Source organism: Mandrillus leucophaeus, unplaced genomic scaffold, assembly GCF_000951045.1.
Source record: "Mandrillus leucophaeus isolate KB7577 unplaced genomic scaffold, Mleu.le_1.0 Scaffold795, whole genome shotgun sequence".
In the NCBI taxonomy this organism is placed as follows: Eukaryota; Metazoa; Chordata; class Mammalia; order Primates; family Cercopithecidae; genus Mandrillus; species Mandrillus leucophaeus.
Window position 1 is genome coordinate 438,267 of NW_012108641.1, and position 16,554 is coordinate 454,820.

The following is a 16,554-nucleotide window of genomic DNA, read 5'->3' on the forward strand; positions in this document are numbered from 1 at the left end:
GAATTACAGGCATGCGCCACCACCCTGGCTAATTTTGTATTTTTAGTAGAGATGGGGTTTCTCCATGTTGGTCAGGCTGGTCTCGAACTCCCGACCTCATGTGATCCGCCCACCTTGGCCTCCCAAAGTGCTGGGATTACAGGCGTGAGCCACCGCGCCCGGCTGATTGTCCTCCTTTTTTCTGTCCCCCCAGTGGCAGAAAATGGACAACTCTCAGATCTTCCTAAGAATGACATTCCATGGTTTCTGGGTCCCAGGATCTCCCGTCAGTGGCTAGTTCCCTCTTTCCCCCTAAACTCCCTGGGAGCCTCTCAAAGCGGGTTGATAGAGAACACAAGGGAGGCTGACTTGCTGTCTCATCCATTCCAGGCCGCAGAACCCTGAGCTGAGTGTGGATGTCTGGGCAGGGATGCCTCTGGGTCCCTCAGGGTGGGATGACCTGGAAGAGTCAAAGGCTCCTCACCTACCCCGTGGGCCAGCCCCCTCGGGCCTGGACCTCTTTCACAGGCTTCTGCTGCTGGACCACTCATTGGCTGACCACCTGAATGAGGATGTGAGTCTGATGGTCTCTAAAGGGGAAGGAGCCATGGGATTAGATGGCCTGAAATGTTTAAATAATCAGTTTTTTTTTTTTGTTTTGTTTTTAAATCCCAACATGGGCCAGGTGTGGTGGCTCATGCCTGTAATCCCAACACTTTGGGAGGCCGAGGTGAGCGGATCACCTGAGGTCAGGAGTTTGAGACTAGCCTGGCCAACGTGGTGAAACCTCATCTCTACTAAAAAATACAAAATTAGCCGGGCGTGGTAACGGGTGCCTGTAATCCTAGCTAGTTGGGAGGCTGAGGTGAGAAAATCGCTTGAACCCGGGAGGCGGAGGTTGCAGTGAGCCGAGATGGTGCCATTTGCACCCCAGTCTGGGCAAAAACAGGGAAACTCCGTCTAAAAAAAAAAAAAAGGCCGGGCGCGGTGGCTCACGCCTGTAATCCCAGCACTTTGGGAGGCCGAGGCGGGCGGATCACGAGGTCGGGAGATCGAGACCATCCTGGCTAACACAGTGAAACCCCATCTCTACTAAAAATACAAAAAATTAGCCGGGCGAGGTGGCGGGCACCTGTAGTCCCAGCTACTCGGAGGCTGAGGCAGGAGAATGGCGTGAACCCGGGAGGCGGAGCTTGCAGTGAGCCGAGATCGCGCCACTGCATTCCAGCCTGGGCGACAAAGCGAGACTCTGTCTCAAAAAAAAAAAAAAGAAAAAAAAAAAAATAGCTGGGCATGGTGGCACATGCCTGTAATCCCAGCTACTCAGGAGGCTGAGGCAGGAGAATTGCTTGAACCCAGGAGGCAGAGATTGCAGTAAGCCGAGATCACACCACTGCACTCCAGCCTGGGTGACAGAGCGAGACTCTGTCTCAAAAAAAGAAAAAAAAAATTCCATTGTGGTCTTAGGGGATGCTATTTCAATAGTGAACTATGTTCCCTCTGGGATCAGAGCAGGTGAGCCCATATCCAGAGCTCCAAGACTCAGTTTAGAGGAATAGATGGCAAAGCAGAGAATCTAGAGAAGCAGCCCAGGATAGGATCTGGATGGTCACCTGGAGAGGAGAACTGCAGGGAATGGATAGCCGTCTTCATCCAGAAAGACAGAGAATATGTTCTACTTACACCAGAGGGCAGACAAAGCTGCCTAACCCTGATGGAGGTCCAGTGAGTGCCCTATGCAGGAAGCATTCAAGCTGAGGCCAGATGAACATTGGACAGGGCTGTTGAGAGGGAGGTTAGATGGCATTTTAGGGTCTTTTCCCTTTTAAGATTCTGGCATGGAGAGCTCTAGTTTTCCAACCAGCTTCATTTATCAAATCAATGAAATGATTGAAATGATCAGGGTTTGGAGGGGGAAATGATGACAATGCTCACTAGCACCCAGTTTGCATCGAATTGAATACCTGCATTGGACTGAATATTTACTAATAATTAATACACATTGATTATAAGTACCCTTGGCCCCAGTCCCCAAGACACCTGCCAGTAGGAGCAAAGGGGACCCTGGGAGAGACCCAGGAGTCTATGCAATGGAAGGACAGCTGTTAAATATTTTTTTTTTTTTGAGGCAGGGTGTGACTCTGTCACCCAGGCTGGAATGCAATGGCGCGATCTCGGCTCACTGCAACCTCCACCTCCTGGGTTAAAGCAATTCTCCTGCCTCAGCCTCCCAAGTAGCTGGGATTATAGGTGTTCACTACCATCCCCAGCAATTTTTTTTTTTTTTTGAGATGGAGTCTCACTCTGTCGCCCAGGCCGGAGTGCACTGGCGTGATCTCGGCTCACTGCAACCTCTGCCTCCTGGGTTCAAGCGATTCTCCTGTCTCAGCCTCCTGAGTAGCTGGGACCACAGGCGCACGCCACCATGCCCAGCTAATATTTTGTACTTTAGTAGAGATGGGGTTTCACCATGTTGCCCAGGCTGGTCTCGAACTCCTGAGCTCAGGCAATCTACCTGCCTCAGGCTCCCAAAGTGTTGGGATTACAGGCCTGAGCCACCGCACCCGGCTCATCCCCAGCTAATTTTTGTATTTTTAGTAGAGACAGGGTTTCACCATGTTGGCCAGGTTGGTCTAGAACTCCTGACCTCAGGTGATCCACCTGCCTGGGCCTCTTAAGTGCTGGGATTACAGGTGTGAGCCACTGCACCTGGCCAAGTGTTAAAGATCTGAGTCATAGTTCCTGGTGATTCTCCAATGTATGAACCTCAACTCCCCTAGTGTCTGAACGGCTCCCAGCTGCTGGTCAATTTTGGCCTGAGCCCCGCTGCTCCTCTGACTCCTCGTCAGTTTGCTCTGCTGTGCCCAGCCCTGCTTTATCAGATCGACAGCCGCGTCTGCATCGGAGCTCCGGCCCCTGCACCCCCAGGGGATCTACTATCTGGTCAGCAAGTAGGAGTGGGTGGGGGGCTCCCTGAATCCTGGAAGTGGGGCCCATGCCAAGAAAGGAGGCTCACTGGGGTCCTGCCTCTCCTTGTAGTGTTCTCTCTGCCCCACCTTACATGTGGGACCCTCCTCCTGCCCTGGCCTAACTTCAGCCCCTGATTCTCCCCAGCCCTGCTTCAGAGTGCCCTGGCAGTCCTGTTGCTCAGCCTCCCTTCTCCCCTATCCCTGCTGCTGCTGCGGCTCCTGGAACCTCGTCTACTGCGGCCCTTACTGGGCTTCCTGGGGGCCCTGGCCGTGGGCACTCTTTGTGGGGATGCACTGCTACACCTGCTACCGCATGTATGTGAAGCCCCTTCTTTGAACCCCTGGCCTCCATGGATCTAAGGTATCCCCAGCCACAGGACATCCCCTCCCACTTTCCATCACCTCCCACATCCTACTCCTGGATCCTGGCTTCAGCTCACAGCTGCCTTCAAGTAGAGCATATGAGCAAAGGCTTGCCACCACCCATGCAAGGGGATGTTGTTGGGTATAGGGGCTTCCAGGGTCTGCCCTGACCTTCTCTCTGTCAGGCACAAGAAGGGCGGCACGCAGGACCTGGTGGACTACCAGAGGAGGACCTGGGCCCGGGGCTGTCAGTGCTCGGAGGCCTCTTCCTGCTCTTTGTGCTGGAGAACATGCTGGGGCTTTTGCGACACCGAGGGCTCAGGCCAGTGAGTGATACCCTTTTCTCCTCCTTCTGCTGAAACCAGAGTCCCAGTCAAGAACTGGACCAGGCTGGGCGTGGTGACTCACGCCTGTAATCCCAGCACTTTGGGAGGCCGAGGAGGGCAGATAACAAGGTTAGGAGTTCGAGACCAGCCTGACCAACATGGTGAAACCCTGTCTCTACTAAAAATACAAAAATTAGCTGGACGTGGTGGTACATGCCTGTAATCCCAGCTACTCAGGAGGCTGAGGCAGGAGAATTGCTTGAACTCAGGAGGTGGAGGTTGCAGTGAGCCAAGATGGCACCATTGCACTTCAGCCCAGGTGACAGAGTGAGACTCTGTCTCAAAAAAAAAAAAAACAAAAAAGAACTGGGTCAAAAAGCCAAGAGAGGAGCAGTGTGTGCTCCTGGATCTCCGATATTTGCCTGGTGTGCAGGACCTATCGGCTAACAGGGAGTGGATAGGGGCTCCTTAAGCACAGACCCAGGACTTCTGGCCAAATGGCATCATCTTCTGAGCTCAAGTCAACAAGAAACAGAGGGGAGGTGCCAACCTGGGAAGAAGGTAGAGGCCAAAGAACATCCCAGGTGCCAGAGGTGGAACCAGGTGTTCATTTTCCCAGCTTGTGGCCTGGCTTCCCCTTAGTCCCTGGCTCTGCTGCCTCCTCCACTAGGAGGGATGCCCTCCTATTTCAGAGATGCTGCAGGCGAAAACGAAGGGATCTCGAAACACGAAACCTGGACCCGGAGAATGGCAGTGGGATGGCCCTTCAGCCCCTACAGGCAGCTCCAGGTGACTAGAGGAGAAAATTTCAAGAGCAGGCTCGAAGCTCACAGTCCTTACTTGCAGCCACCAACACTGTTCTGTGGTTCTTCCTGCAGAGCTAGGGGCTCAAGGCCAGAGGGAGCAGAACAGCCAGCACCCACCAGCCCCAGCCCCTCCTGGGCACCAAGGCCACAGTCATGGGCACCAGGGTGGCACTGATATCACGTGGATGGTCCTCCTGGGAGATGGTCTACACAACCTCACTGATGGGCTGGCCATAGGTGTGAGGGGTGGGAATGGAGGGAAGCAGGTCCAAGGGGAGGCCAGGGTTCCTAGTTATCCGCTGCGGCTAGGAGAGGGCCCTGAGGAAAATGGGGAGAGGATGGGAGGACCACAGAACACAGGAGCCTGCTTCTGAGGAGACATTTCTTCTGGACTGACAACTTCCAACCCCGTTGGCCCCAGGTGCTGCCTTCTCTGATGGCTTCTCCAGTGGCCTCAGTACCACCTTAGCGGTCTTCTGCCACGAGCTGCCCCATGAACTGGGTAGGAATGGCAGGAGCAGGGCGGGGTGGACTCCAGAAAGGAGACAGCTCCAAGGGGTAGAGCTTGGAGGCTGGCGGGTGGCATGGATGAGGGGCACCCCAGCTTACTCCCTCCCATCTTGTCCTCTGTCTCCAACAGGTGACTTTGCCATGCTGCTCCAGTCAGGGCTGTCCTTTCGGCGGCTGCTGCTGCTGAGCCTTGTGTCTGGAGCCCTGGGACTGGGGGGTGCAGTCCTGGGGGTGGGGCTCAGCCTGGGCCCTGTCCCCCTCACTCCCTGGGTGTTTGGGGTCACTGCTGGGGTCTTCCTCTATGTGGCCCTTGTGGACATGGTGAGAGATGTCGGGTAGAGCGGAGAAAACAAGGGCAGTGGGGAGGTGGGAGTGGAGGAGAGGGAGGTAGCAGTCCCTCCGCCTCTACCATTAGCTCCTGGAAGGGCATCAGACCACAGGCCCGCAAAAGTCTGAGAAACAAGGGACTGAGGTGTTTAGGCGGGGGCTGCTGATGCTTTTTGACACCCTTCCTCTGGTGTTGAGAGGTCAGGGGCAAGGCCAGAATCCTGACATCCTCTTTTTCTTTCAGCTACCAGCCCTGCTTCGTCCTCCGGAGCCCAAGCCTACGCCCCATGTGCTCCTGCAGGGGCTGGGGCTGCTGCTGGGGGGCGGCCTCATGCTTGCCATAGCCCTGCTGGAGGAGCGGCTACTGCCCGTGACCACTGAGGGCTGACGGGGCCAGTGGAAAGGGGTCGGGTTGCCCTTCTTTCCCCCCAACCACAGGAATGGAGGCGGGACACAGGGCCAGTAGGAGCAACAGGATTTTAATAAACAGAACCCATCCCAAAGCCATGACTACGACAGTTGTACTTGCACCAAAACAGCATAGAAAACCAGAGTGTGGTGGGAGGACCCGAAGCCGGCTGGGGGAGGATGTGAGTAGGGGCCTGGAGGGCGTAGGGTCATTAATCTGCGGGGAGAGCATTGTGCTTTAGCCCAGGAAGGGGAGGGGTGGGGCAAATGCACCGAGGTCCCCACTTTTTCCTGCTGCCCTCGGCACCCTGGGGATGCAGGCATCTGGGCACATCTGCCCCTTATTGCTGCCCACCAGCGTTAAACGCCCCTGATCCCAACACTAGCACCACAGGTGGTTCCGGGGCAGGGAGAGGCAGGAATGGGAAAATTGCTTAGAGAAAGATTCCACTAGAATCCAGTGAATTGTGCTCAGTTCTCTTTACTTCCTACAACCGAGTACATGGGTCACAGGGTAGAGGGTGCAACAGGACATGGAACATGCCCCTCCGTGCCCCCCAACACACACCTGCACACAGGATGGTGGTGTCTGCAGCATCACAGGTCATGCAGGGCTTGGGGAAGGGGAGGTTCACACACACATAGATGCCCACGGCGGGTACCAGACAGAGAACACCCCTGAATATACACAGCTGTACATGGGGAACCCCCAGGTCCCCACCCCAACCCTCTCCCCTGTCTTGCTGTCCCCCGCAGGGGAACTATATTGCTTTGAGAGAGCCACCCCAGGGGCTGCTCTGCCAGGCACCCTCCCATCCCACCCACCCCCATTTTGGCACATCTGCAAGACACACAGCAGCGAGAGTAGGCACCCTCCCTTCCCAGGCTTCTGTGGCCTGGAGCTGGGGAAGGGGGCAGGAGACTTCATCCTCCATCCTCCCCTAACCCTTCCCAAACCCCTGCCAAACCCACTCCAGTCAGAACCCACCCCCACCCCCCAAACACACATACAAAGCTGAGCTATCCAGGAACACAAGGGAAACAAGGAGATTGTCCAGGGTGGGAGCGGAGGCAGCGGGGGAAGAAGACTGGAAGCAGAGACCTCCCCCACTGTTGGGGGGGCAGACTGGCACAACAGCTACTTTAGTGCAATTGGAGAGGGTGCCCAGAGTGAGGGGTGGAGAAGGGAGGGAAGGCGCTCCCCAACTTCCCTGGGGGCAAAGTCAGGCTTCCAGATTCCCCAGGGAAAGGGCCTAGCAGGAGTGGGTGAGGGCCAAGGTGGATCCTCTGGTCACCCACCACCCTCTGCCCTCCCAAATGCAGTGACAGTGTCCCCCTCACACCTAAGTGGGCAACAGCAGCCTTGGAGTCAGTACCTTCAAGTAATTCAAAGAGCAGACCCTCCCCACCCCAGCTTCACCCCATCTCTGGGATTTGGTCGCTTCTCTAGGGGTTGGGTTGGGAGGAGGGAGCCCCCAAGGCAGACCCTTCCCTCTCTACCTCCCACTTCCCAGACCACTGGGCTTGGTCCTCAAAGATTCCTCACCTCCGCCCTTGCCCCACCTGGGTCAAGGCTGCAGAAGGCTGGAGCCACCACAATTAGAGGGGAAGGGGCTGCTTTGTTCCTTATCCCTCCTTCTTAAAAGGTAGGGTTCAAACTAGGCGGGATGGGGGCCCATACTGGTTTGCCCCAGGAGTAGGGTTTCTGGGCTAGGGTCTGTAAGGCTATTTTCCTTTGCGGTGGGAAGGGGAGGTAGGGGATGAACACTGGGTATGGGAAGTGGGTGAGAAATGGCTGAGAGGGAAGGAGGAAGGGGCCTCCCCGCTGGAGCAGTCACTGGAGTCATTCAGACAAAAACACTCACGTGCATAAGATACACAGCGCGCAAACTCAGCCCTGCCAGCCCGGCCCCAATCCCACCTCTCAGGACCCCTTCCAAGACCCTGGAGGAGCTTTTGGGGGTACAGCTGTAGAACCGTTCACTCTGGCCCCATCCACCCCACCCCCAGCCTCTTCTCCCCTTCTAGGTCCAGGGAGTAAGAAGGTGCTCGGGTGGGCAGACAGTGGTGGAAACAGTATTGAGTTTTCCTTTGGTTACATATTGAAGGCAAAGGTGAGCTGGACTTACAGTCAAAACGGATAGGGGTGAGGAAGGAAGAGGGGCCACGGCTGGGGTTGGAGAGGGAGGTAGGCCCTCCTCAGCCCCTCCACCCCAAGAAACACGTCTACGTGGGGTGGCAGTCCCTCAGTCTCATCTCTCCCACCCCCCACAGCACCAAACAAAAGGAGAAGCCCCCTCCCCCAGGGGCTGCTCCCCACCCCAACCTGGGCTGTACATTCAGTGGTTTTCAGCAGTCCTATGGCTCAGGGGGCCACGGGGCGGGGGAGGTGGCCCGTCAGTCTCAGTGGACAGTGGCAGTGACCCGGGTCTGCTGGTCCTTCCTGGGACCCACAGTTTGTGCCATTCGTTTTTCTGAAGGATATAGTACATGACCCTACCAGAGCCACCGCCCAATCAGAAATAGCTCCCCAAAAATCAGAAACTAAAAACTGGCTCTTTCCATCTCACCCTCTGATTCACACGTCTGTTTCCCTGTCTCCTATGTCGCCCTCGCTCTGTTTCCTTTGCTGGGACCTGGGGCTGCTCCCAGGGTCCTCGCTTAAAATAGGCCTTTTCACAAAAGTGCTTATTACTTGAAGCAAGTGCTTTAGAGCTGCGGTGGGGAGAGGGGGAAGGGGGAGGGCAAAGGGAAGGCGCTGTTCCCTCCCCACCCTCTCCCATGAAGATTGGGGGGCATTCTGCCTGTTTTACTTCTCCACACCCGTTTAAGTCAAAGAGGTTTAAAAAAAACTTAACATTAAAATAAATATGCAGTGGCCATGAGAATGGTCAAAATGCTTCAAAAAACACTAGGGCTGGGGAGCCCAGGGTGGGGCGTGGGGTTTCCTTTGGCATAAGGAGAGGAGGCTGTTTGTCCCCCAGGCTTCCTCACAGCCACATATGGAGGGATAGAGGACTCCCCACCACCTCCCAGCACTGCTGACAGTGTGCTGAGGGCAGCAGGGAGCAGACAGCCCCCAGAAATCTCATCTAGCAAGACAACGGGGCTCCTGACAGACACTCGGATGCTTCCCGCCATCGCCAAACGTCGCAAAAGGAGAACACGACTCACACTGCGCGAGTTCTCTCTGGAGGACCCATCTCCTCACTCCCCTTGCCCCCCACCACCTAATTCCCAGCACCAAGATGAGAAGGAGGGGGTGGAATGGGAAGATTTCAGGAGAGAGAATTGAAGGGAAGGCAAGCTTTGCAGAGCCAGCAGGGTTGGGGATGGGGGCTGCAGCCCTTAAGAGAGGTCACATTGATTGTCATATAGGGGAGGACACGGTGTGGAGGGAGGTGGGCAAGAGGGGCGTCACAAGGCCCTTTGGCTTTGAAAATAAAAATAAAAACTAAAAGCTGCACAATCCTTCTCATCAATAATGGTCATTTGGAAGCCTTGAAATGATTTAGGAACTGAGTGTTGGGAGAAGCAAGACACAGAGACAGGGTATCAAAAGGGACCATGGAAAGATAAGGACTTGGACACACCCCAGGCTTCTGGAAACCAGAATGAGGTATGGTTAAGGGTATCCATTGGGGAGGGAGGGGGTCCCTGGGACGCCCCCCTCCCCTCAGCCCACCCTTGACAAGGATGGCAAGACATTCAGGGTATACAACTAAAAGATGGGTAAGACTGTGAATAAAGCAAACTTGGGTAGGGGAGGGAGGCTGAAGGATCCCCTCAGGGGGAGACCCTGTACTGTGTAAACGAAGCCTGTCCAGTTCTCAGGGGACAATACTGATGGCAGCCAAACTGGGCGAGGATGCACTGTTGGGGCGGAGGGGGCATGACCTCTATTCAAGTTCTGTGTCTTGGCCCCTGGCTGAGGTATTGAGTGTGAGGAAGGGAACACTGGGCTGCAGGAGTGGGTCCAACTGTCCAGGAGGCTGCACTAGGAGATGGGTGGACAGAGCACTTAAAGGGACCAGGGCCAAATTCAATGCTACATTTAGAGAGAAAACTGCCCCCTCTTCACTCCAGCCCAGTTTGGCTTTTGGGGTGCGACTTTTAGAAATCTTACCAATGCAGCCCCTAGCTCAATCCCATCTTTCCTCCCTGCTGGGAAGGCAGGGACCAAGCCCCAGTACCTATTCATCTCTCTCTAGGTCAGAGCTTCTTCCTCACACTGGAGGGGAAGCCTGGGTCCCGAGTAGCCACGGTCCCTTGTCGGCCCTGCCCCTCCTACCATCTTTGGCTTCAGATCAGGAGTGACTGGGGCAGTGGGTACTCTTGGACATAACGGAAGGTGGAGGCAGATCGGGAGCACAGATAAACTATGGGCTTGGGGGCACAGGAGGAAGAACATGGTCCCTCCCTCCATATACATGCAAACACATGCCTGAAACACAGTGGACATACTAGGGCTGTGGTTTTGAAATGGGCAGGAAATTAATTTGTTTCTTCCCCTAAAGGATAAAACATTTACTTAAAAATTCATGACAAGCCTCAAAGTTCAAGGAAAGGAGAGCTAGGGCAGGAATGGCCACAGGCTCTGCCCTCCCAAAAGAAGATAAAAGAAAGAAGCAAGGTTAAAGTGCGTGGTTAGGGGCCAGGCTAGGACTGGGAGGGAAGTGGGAGGGGGCAGGCTGTGGGGGCAGAACCAGCCCTTGATTTGCATATGAGGAGCCAGGGGAGAGTGCAGGATTGGGGCCCAGGTACAGTAGTTGCTGCTTCAAGTGTTTTGCATTTGAACTTTAGGGGTGATAGGGTACAGAAGTGGGGGAAAAGCTCCAGGCCCCAGTGCTAAATATCCTCCCCCCTCATCCTCTAGCTGCCCCTGAAGGGGGAGGGGGACACCCCCAGAGTGCTCACACAGTACCAGAAATTAAGGCTTCTCACTGCTGCGGGGATGGAGGGACCGGCCGAGCAGGGAGGCAGTGATGGGTATGGAAGAAGAAGGGATCTGCCTGGCAGCAGGGGCAGGGGAGAAGAGGGACACAGAGAGGAGTCCCCAGGGAAGAGTCAGGGGAGCTGGCAGCAGAAAGAGGGAACCAAGAGATGGAGTCAAAGAGTGGGGGAGCCAGGCATTTAGCAATCATTTTGGGACACTTGGCAGAAGGGGTCACCCTGGGGGTACCAAGGGCCTGGGGTGCTCCCTGTCAGTCCCAGACCCCTGCCAGGCCAAGATGGTGTGGCAAAGGGGTGAGCAGCTGCTCCCCAGGGCTTCCTTCCCCTCCGCCCCCTCCACCCAGTCGTGTTCTCCTTTAAAGTGCCCTAAATGTTTAGACTTTTTCTAAATAAATAGAATTAGATATCAAGCCACCGGCGGGGGAGGGACACTGGAGGGGGCTACTCGGAGTAGCAGCCGTCTAACCCAATGGCGCCGGGCCGCTCCTGGCTATAGGGGCAGGAGGCCCCATGGGGCAGGGCGCCGCAGCCACCCACCGTCTTGGCAGCTGCAATGCTGCAGTTCTTGAGCAGGCTGAAGCTGAAAGGACTGACGGCGTCCTTAGGTGGGAAAGGCTTCATGGTGGAAAGGATCAAGGCCAGGCAGTCCGCCACATCTTTGTTGGGGGCACAGGCCAGTGCTGGGGTGTGACCTGCAGGGCCAAGGGGGAGAACTGAGGCACAGAGTCCTGTATCCCAGCCAGCCTCCCCCAAGCCCTGAAGTCTTTTCTCTGTGGAGGGAGCCAAGGCAGGCAGGTACTCAGCAGGGGCAGAATCCAAGGGTGACGAGGGCCCAGGAAGACTGACAGGCAGATTCTCTAAGTGCGGGCTAAACGGTGGACATAGGAATCAAAGCCCGGGGTGTGGAGTCCTCCTGACCCTGCAGGCTCCCCTGTGAAACTCCAGAGTACTGGTGTGGGCTCCCTACTCTGAAGAGTTCCCTTGGGAAGAAAATCCCATGTAAAGCAAGATTAAGAAGTCACCTCCTAAAGAATGTCCCTGACCCCAAACCCAAGAGAGGCAGGGGGCTCCAGACCCCACCCACCTTCTTCATCCACAGCCAGCACTGTGGCTCCACGACTCAGCAGGGCCTGTACCACAGAAGCTAGACCATTCCGGGCAGCAATGTGGAGTGGCCTTGGAAAAAAGGAAAAAGAAGGAGCTTGATGCTAAGCTGCCCTTCCACCTCCAGACAGGGTGGCAAGGGTGCTGAACAAATACTATAGGCTCCAGAGAGCCTCTGAACAGCAGCCACTCTTTTGCGTCACCCACCGGCCTCCCCCAGCTAGGAGCCCCCTTCCAGGCACTCACATCTGCAGCGCACTGTTGGTAGCGTTGATAAGGCCAAGGTCTTGGGTTTCCGCCAGGATCATGAGGGCACATTTCTCATGGCCCTGAGGGAGGGGAACAGAGTGGAGACTTGTGAAGTAGAAGTGTGGCAGGGTGCAAGGCAGGAGTTGGGAGAGTAACAGGAGGACAAACAGCTGCCCCACCAGTGGGATGTGCTGGACAATCCTCACTTCCGCCCTAGTCCCCCCTACAACCGAGACCTACCTCTCTTCATCAAGCTCTGCCCCTTATGCAGTCCCCCAATCACTTCAGGTAAGTACCTTGCTACAAGCCAAGTGGAGGGCCGTGTTCTTGTTCTCATCCAACACAGTAAGGTCTGCCTTCCCTCGATACAGCAGAAACTCTACGAGAGAAATGTGACAGAGGGACTGAACCCTCCCTCCAGAGCAGCAGCCATCCTGGCTCTCCACTTTGCATCCCGTCTGCAGATGGCGAGACATCCAAAGACAACCCTCCTGATGTCTGAACCCCAGCCCCAGCCAGCCTCCACAGGCAGGGCTGACCCATCCTGCAAATGCCCCAGGGGAGCTCCTCCCTTCCACAAGTGGCCCCTACACACCCACAGCAGCGGTCTGCCCGTTTTCAGCCGCCGTCATGAGCGCAGTGCGGCCAGTATGGTCAGTGGCGTTCACCTCGGCTTGGTGCTGCAGCAGCATCCGGAGCCCAGAGACATTGTCCGCGAAGGCAGCGGCGTGAAGGGGGGTCCTGTAAGGCGGGGATCAGGGTAGATTAAAATAGGGAAGAGTATACTGCCCAAGCAGAAAGAGGAAGCCAGAGGCAACTGGACTTCTCCCCAAGTCTTCTATCACCCACCGTCCTTTGGCATCTCGGCTGTTCACAATCTTGGCACCCAGAGCTCCCAGCAGCATCTCTGTGGTGCTGTCCTGGTTATTAATCCTAGAGGAACAGGGAGGAGGGGTCATCAGGAAGGACAAGGGAAGTAGGCTACCTGTCCTAAGCTCAGGTCATGGGCCCTCGCAAGAAGGGCTGACGCAGCAGAAGGGACTTACACTGCACAGTGCAAAGGAGTGAAGGGGTTTCCTTCCAGGTATGAAAACGGGCTGTGTTCAAGTAACAACTCCAGACAATCTTCGTGTCCTGGGCATGAGTAAGGAAGAGTTGTGATGGAGAAAAACAACAAGGTTCCCTGTCTGTCCTGTGTCTTGACACTCCAGTCCACTTCCAGATTCAGATCAACCCAGGTCCCTCCCACAACCCACCCGTCCTCCTCTACACACACTCCAACACATACTCCTGTGCCTGTGGAGGCCCCAGTCTAGTACCAGTGTAGGAGGCCCAGTGCATGGGCGAGTATCCGCTGTAATCCACCCCAGCATCCAGGGGGTCTGTGGAAAGGGCAGCCTGCAGCAGGGTCCGCAGTACTGCAGTGTGGCCACAGGCTGAGGCCAGGTGAATGGGTGTGCGGCCCTTAAAGTCTCGGCACAGCACAAATGCGTCGTGGTCCAGCAGGGCAGCCAGGCAGTCCTCACAGCCAGTCACTGCCTGTGAGTAACATGGGGGTGTGAAGGGGATGAAAAGCTCCTTCTTTTCTGCTGGCCTGTTGCTTGAGTCTGGCTCAGGAGTAAGAACCACTTCCAGGGCTCCAATCCTTGTCTTTTTTTTTTTGGAGACAGAGTCTTGCTCTGTCACCCAGGCTGGAGTGCAGTGGCACAATCTTGGCTCACTGCAACCTCTGCCTCCCAGGTTCAAGCGATTCTCCTGCCTCAGCCTCCCGAGTAGCTGGGATTACAGGCAGGTGCCACCATGCCCGGCTAATTTTTTTGTATTTTTACTAGAGATGGGGTTTCACCATGTTAGCCAGGATGGTCTTGATCTCCTGACCTCGTGATCCGCCTGCCTTGGCCTCCCAAACTGCTGGGATTACAGGCACGAGCCACTGCACCTGGCCTCAATCCTTGTCTTTACAACAATGATTTTTTTTTTTGAGACAAGAGTCTCACTCTGTCACCCAGGCTGGAGTGCAATGGTGTGATCTTGGCTCACTGCAACCTCTGCCTCCCGGGTTCCAGCAATTCTGTCTCAGCCTCCTGAGTAGCTGGGATTATAGGCGTGCACCACCATGCCCAATTAATTTTTGTATTTTTAGTAGAGACAAAGTTTCACCATGTTGGCCAGGCTGGTCTCGAACTCCTGACCTCAGCTGACCCACCCGCCTTGGCCTTCCAAAGTGCTGGGATTACAGACGTGAGTCACTGCGCCCGGCCCTTTACAACAATGATTCTAAGTGTCAAAGACCCACATCTCCCTCCTTGACTCTCTCTATGCCAATAAACATTCAGGATACTAAGAGTTAATACTGGAGCTCTGGAGTGAAAGACTAAACAGAGAGAAGAAGGAGACTAAGGGATCAAAAAATCTTGTGGGAGGAGGAGGCAGCTGAGGACAGGTGGTCGCGGAAGAGGATCTAGGTGGTGCTGACATTATGCGATGGGATGGGGCCAGCAGGGTATCCCAAGTAGAGTGAATGGTAAGCACTCAGTTGTATGTGATTACAAAGCACAGATATCGGCCAGGCACAATGGCTCACGCCTGTAAACCCAACCCTTTGGGAGGCCAAGGCGGGTGGATCTCATCATCAGGAGATTGAGACCATCCTGGCTAACACAGAGAAACTTGGTCTCTACTAAAAATAAAAAAATTAGCTGGGCGTGTCATCCCAACTACTCGGGAGGTTGAGGCAGGAGAATCGCTTGAACCCGGGAGACAGAGGTTGCAGTGTGCCGAGATCACGCCACTGAACTCCAGCCTGGGCAACAGAGCGGCGAGACTCCGTCTCAAAAATAATAATAACAACAATAATAATAATAATAAAACAAAGCACAGATACCAGGGAAATCAGCTGGGGATGTCAGGGACTCATCCTGGAGCAAGCACAAGGCTCAATAAGATCCTGGGCACAGCATGGGCCTGGTGGCTCGCACCTGTAATCCCAGCACTTCAGGAGGCCAAGGTTGGGGGATCACTTGAGCCCAGGAGTTCAAGACCAGTTTGGGCAAGATGGTAAGATCCCCATCTCTACAAAAAATACAAAAATTAGCTGGGCATGGTGGCATGTGCCTATAGTTTCAGCTACTCAGGAGGCTGAAGTGGGAGGATCACCTGAACCCAGGAAGTCAAGGCTGCAGTGAGCCGTGATAGTGTCACTGAACTCCAACCTGGGCCATGGGAGTGAGACCCTGTCTCCAAAAAAAAAGAGACTGGGCACAAAATCCTGGCTCGCCTCCTAGACAATTGGATTCCCTACTGCTGGTGAGTCCCGTGCTCCCACACTGAGGCCCACATGCAAACAATCCCCCCCAGAAGCTCACTCACCCCGCGGTGGAGGGCGGTGCGGCCCCGGAGGTCAGCAGCATCAGCTGTGGATCCTTTCTCTAGCAGCAGATGTACACAGTCCACATGGCCATTCATGATGGCCAGCATCAGTGGGGTCCTACAGAGGGGCAGGAGGAGGAGTGAGGATCCCACAAGGACTGGAAAACCTGCATCCCACCCTGGCCCACACTCACTGTCCATAGGCATCCATGACATCTGTGATGTCAGCTCGTTCCCCACTGTCGATCAGCAAGTGCAGGGAGTCAGTGTGGCCAGAGGCAGCTAGGGGAAAGGGACCCCGCGTCAGGGCAGGGCCAAGAGGAAGAAGGGAGGCGAGGTCAAGCCTAAAGGTCTTGGGGTCAATGTTACAGGAAGACCTGGGCCACAGAGAAATCTCTGAGGATAGGAAGCTATGAATCAGGGCTTGAAGTCTCCATTCTCCTCACCCTACTCCACTTTCCAGCCCCATTCCCATCCAGGAGGGATCTGGCATGGCAAGGGTAAGGCAGCAGCCTAAAGTGGGCACTAACCAGCAGCGTGCAGGGGCGTCCACTTGCGCTTGCGCTCCTTGATGAGGGCAGAGGCGCCATGGGCCGTAAGCACCTCCACACACTCAGTAGAGCCGCGCTCCGTGGCCAGGAAGAGTGCGGTCCGGCCCTTGTGGTCCCTTACGTCCAGATTCACCAGCGTCTCTGCCAGTGTCTTCAAGGCTTCACAGTGACCGTTGTAGGCCTGGAGGGGTGCAGGCAACCAGTGCACACAGCTCGGGACCTTCCCTGCTCTTCCCTTCCCCTTCTCTGCTCTTGGGGTCCATGGGAAGCTCAAGGTCTTAGTCCTCGACAAGCTCCTTAGGCCCCTCAAGGCTTCCTACCCTGCACTGTGTTTATCCCCTCTCCCACAAAAAGGCAGAAGCAAGGATAACTTCACAAGTGCTGGCACCTTTGTTAGGGCCTGGGAACAGGCAGGACAAGGGAGGCAAAAGAAAAAGACATGGGACTCACAGCTAAGTGCAAAGGGCTGACTGGAATGGTGCTCTCCACATCCTCCAGGCAGTTAAAGGACATTTCTAAGAGCTGCAATGGACAGGAAAGTAGGTGCTGAGACTCTGGAACTCCTAAGATAAGTACCCCAGTCCCTGACTCGCAGTAATCCCCACTAAGCCTCTGGATCTGAAGACCACATTTGATTGAA

The 16,554-nt window shown here is 55.3% G+C and overlaps 2 protein-coding genes across 3 annotated transcripts in view; one reads left to right on the forward strand and one right to left on the reverse strand.

Annotated features, from left to right (window-relative positions):
* SLC39A5 (solute carrier family 39 (zinc transporter), member 5) overlaps nt 1-5,783 on the forward strand; it is an 8,817-nt gene extending 3,034 nt beyond the window's left edge. For both annotated transcript variants that reach the window (XM_011967227.1, XM_011967226.1), the window contains 9 exons: nt 370-553; nt 2,760-2,922; nt 3,094-3,263; nt 3,497-3,637; nt 4,330-4,426; nt 4,516-4,680; nt 4,865-4,945; nt 5,084-5,274; nt 5,525-5,783. In XM_011967227.1, coding sequence (XP_011822617.1) covers nt 370-553; nt 2,760-2,922; nt 3,094-3,263; nt 3,497-3,637; nt 4,330-4,426; nt 4,516-4,680; nt 4,865-4,945; nt 5,084-5,274; nt 5,525-5,668 — 1,336 coding nt within the window. In that variant the 3' untranslated portion in view covers nt 5,669-5,783. The remainder of the gene's footprint in view (nt 1-369; nt 554-2,759; nt 2,923-3,093; nt 3,264-3,496; nt 3,638-4,329; nt 4,427-4,515; nt 4,681-4,864; nt 4,946-5,083; nt 5,275-5,524) is intronic.
* ANKRD52 (ankyrin repeat domain 52) overlaps nt 5,741-16,554 on the reverse strand; it is a 33,262-nt gene continuing 22,448 nt past the window's right edge. Inside the window, exons 23-30 of the mRNA XM_011967254.1 lie at nt 13,314-13,533; nt 13,041-13,128; nt 12,844-12,927; nt 12,590-12,735; nt 12,291-12,373; nt 11,992-12,074; nt 11,726-11,817; nt 5,741-11,333 (exon numbers count right to left, since the gene is read on the reverse strand). Of these exons, the coding sequence (XP_011822644.1) occupies nt 11,083-11,333; nt 11,726-11,817; nt 11,992-12,074; nt 12,291-12,373; nt 12,590-12,735; nt 12,844-12,927; nt 13,041-13,128; nt 13,314-13,533 (1,047 nt within the window). The 3' untranslated portion in view covers nt 5,741-11,082. The remainder of the gene's footprint in view (nt 11,334-11,725; nt 11,818-11,991; nt 12,075-12,290; nt 12,374-12,589; nt 12,736-12,843; nt 12,928-13,040; nt 13,129-13,313; nt 13,534-16,554) is intronic.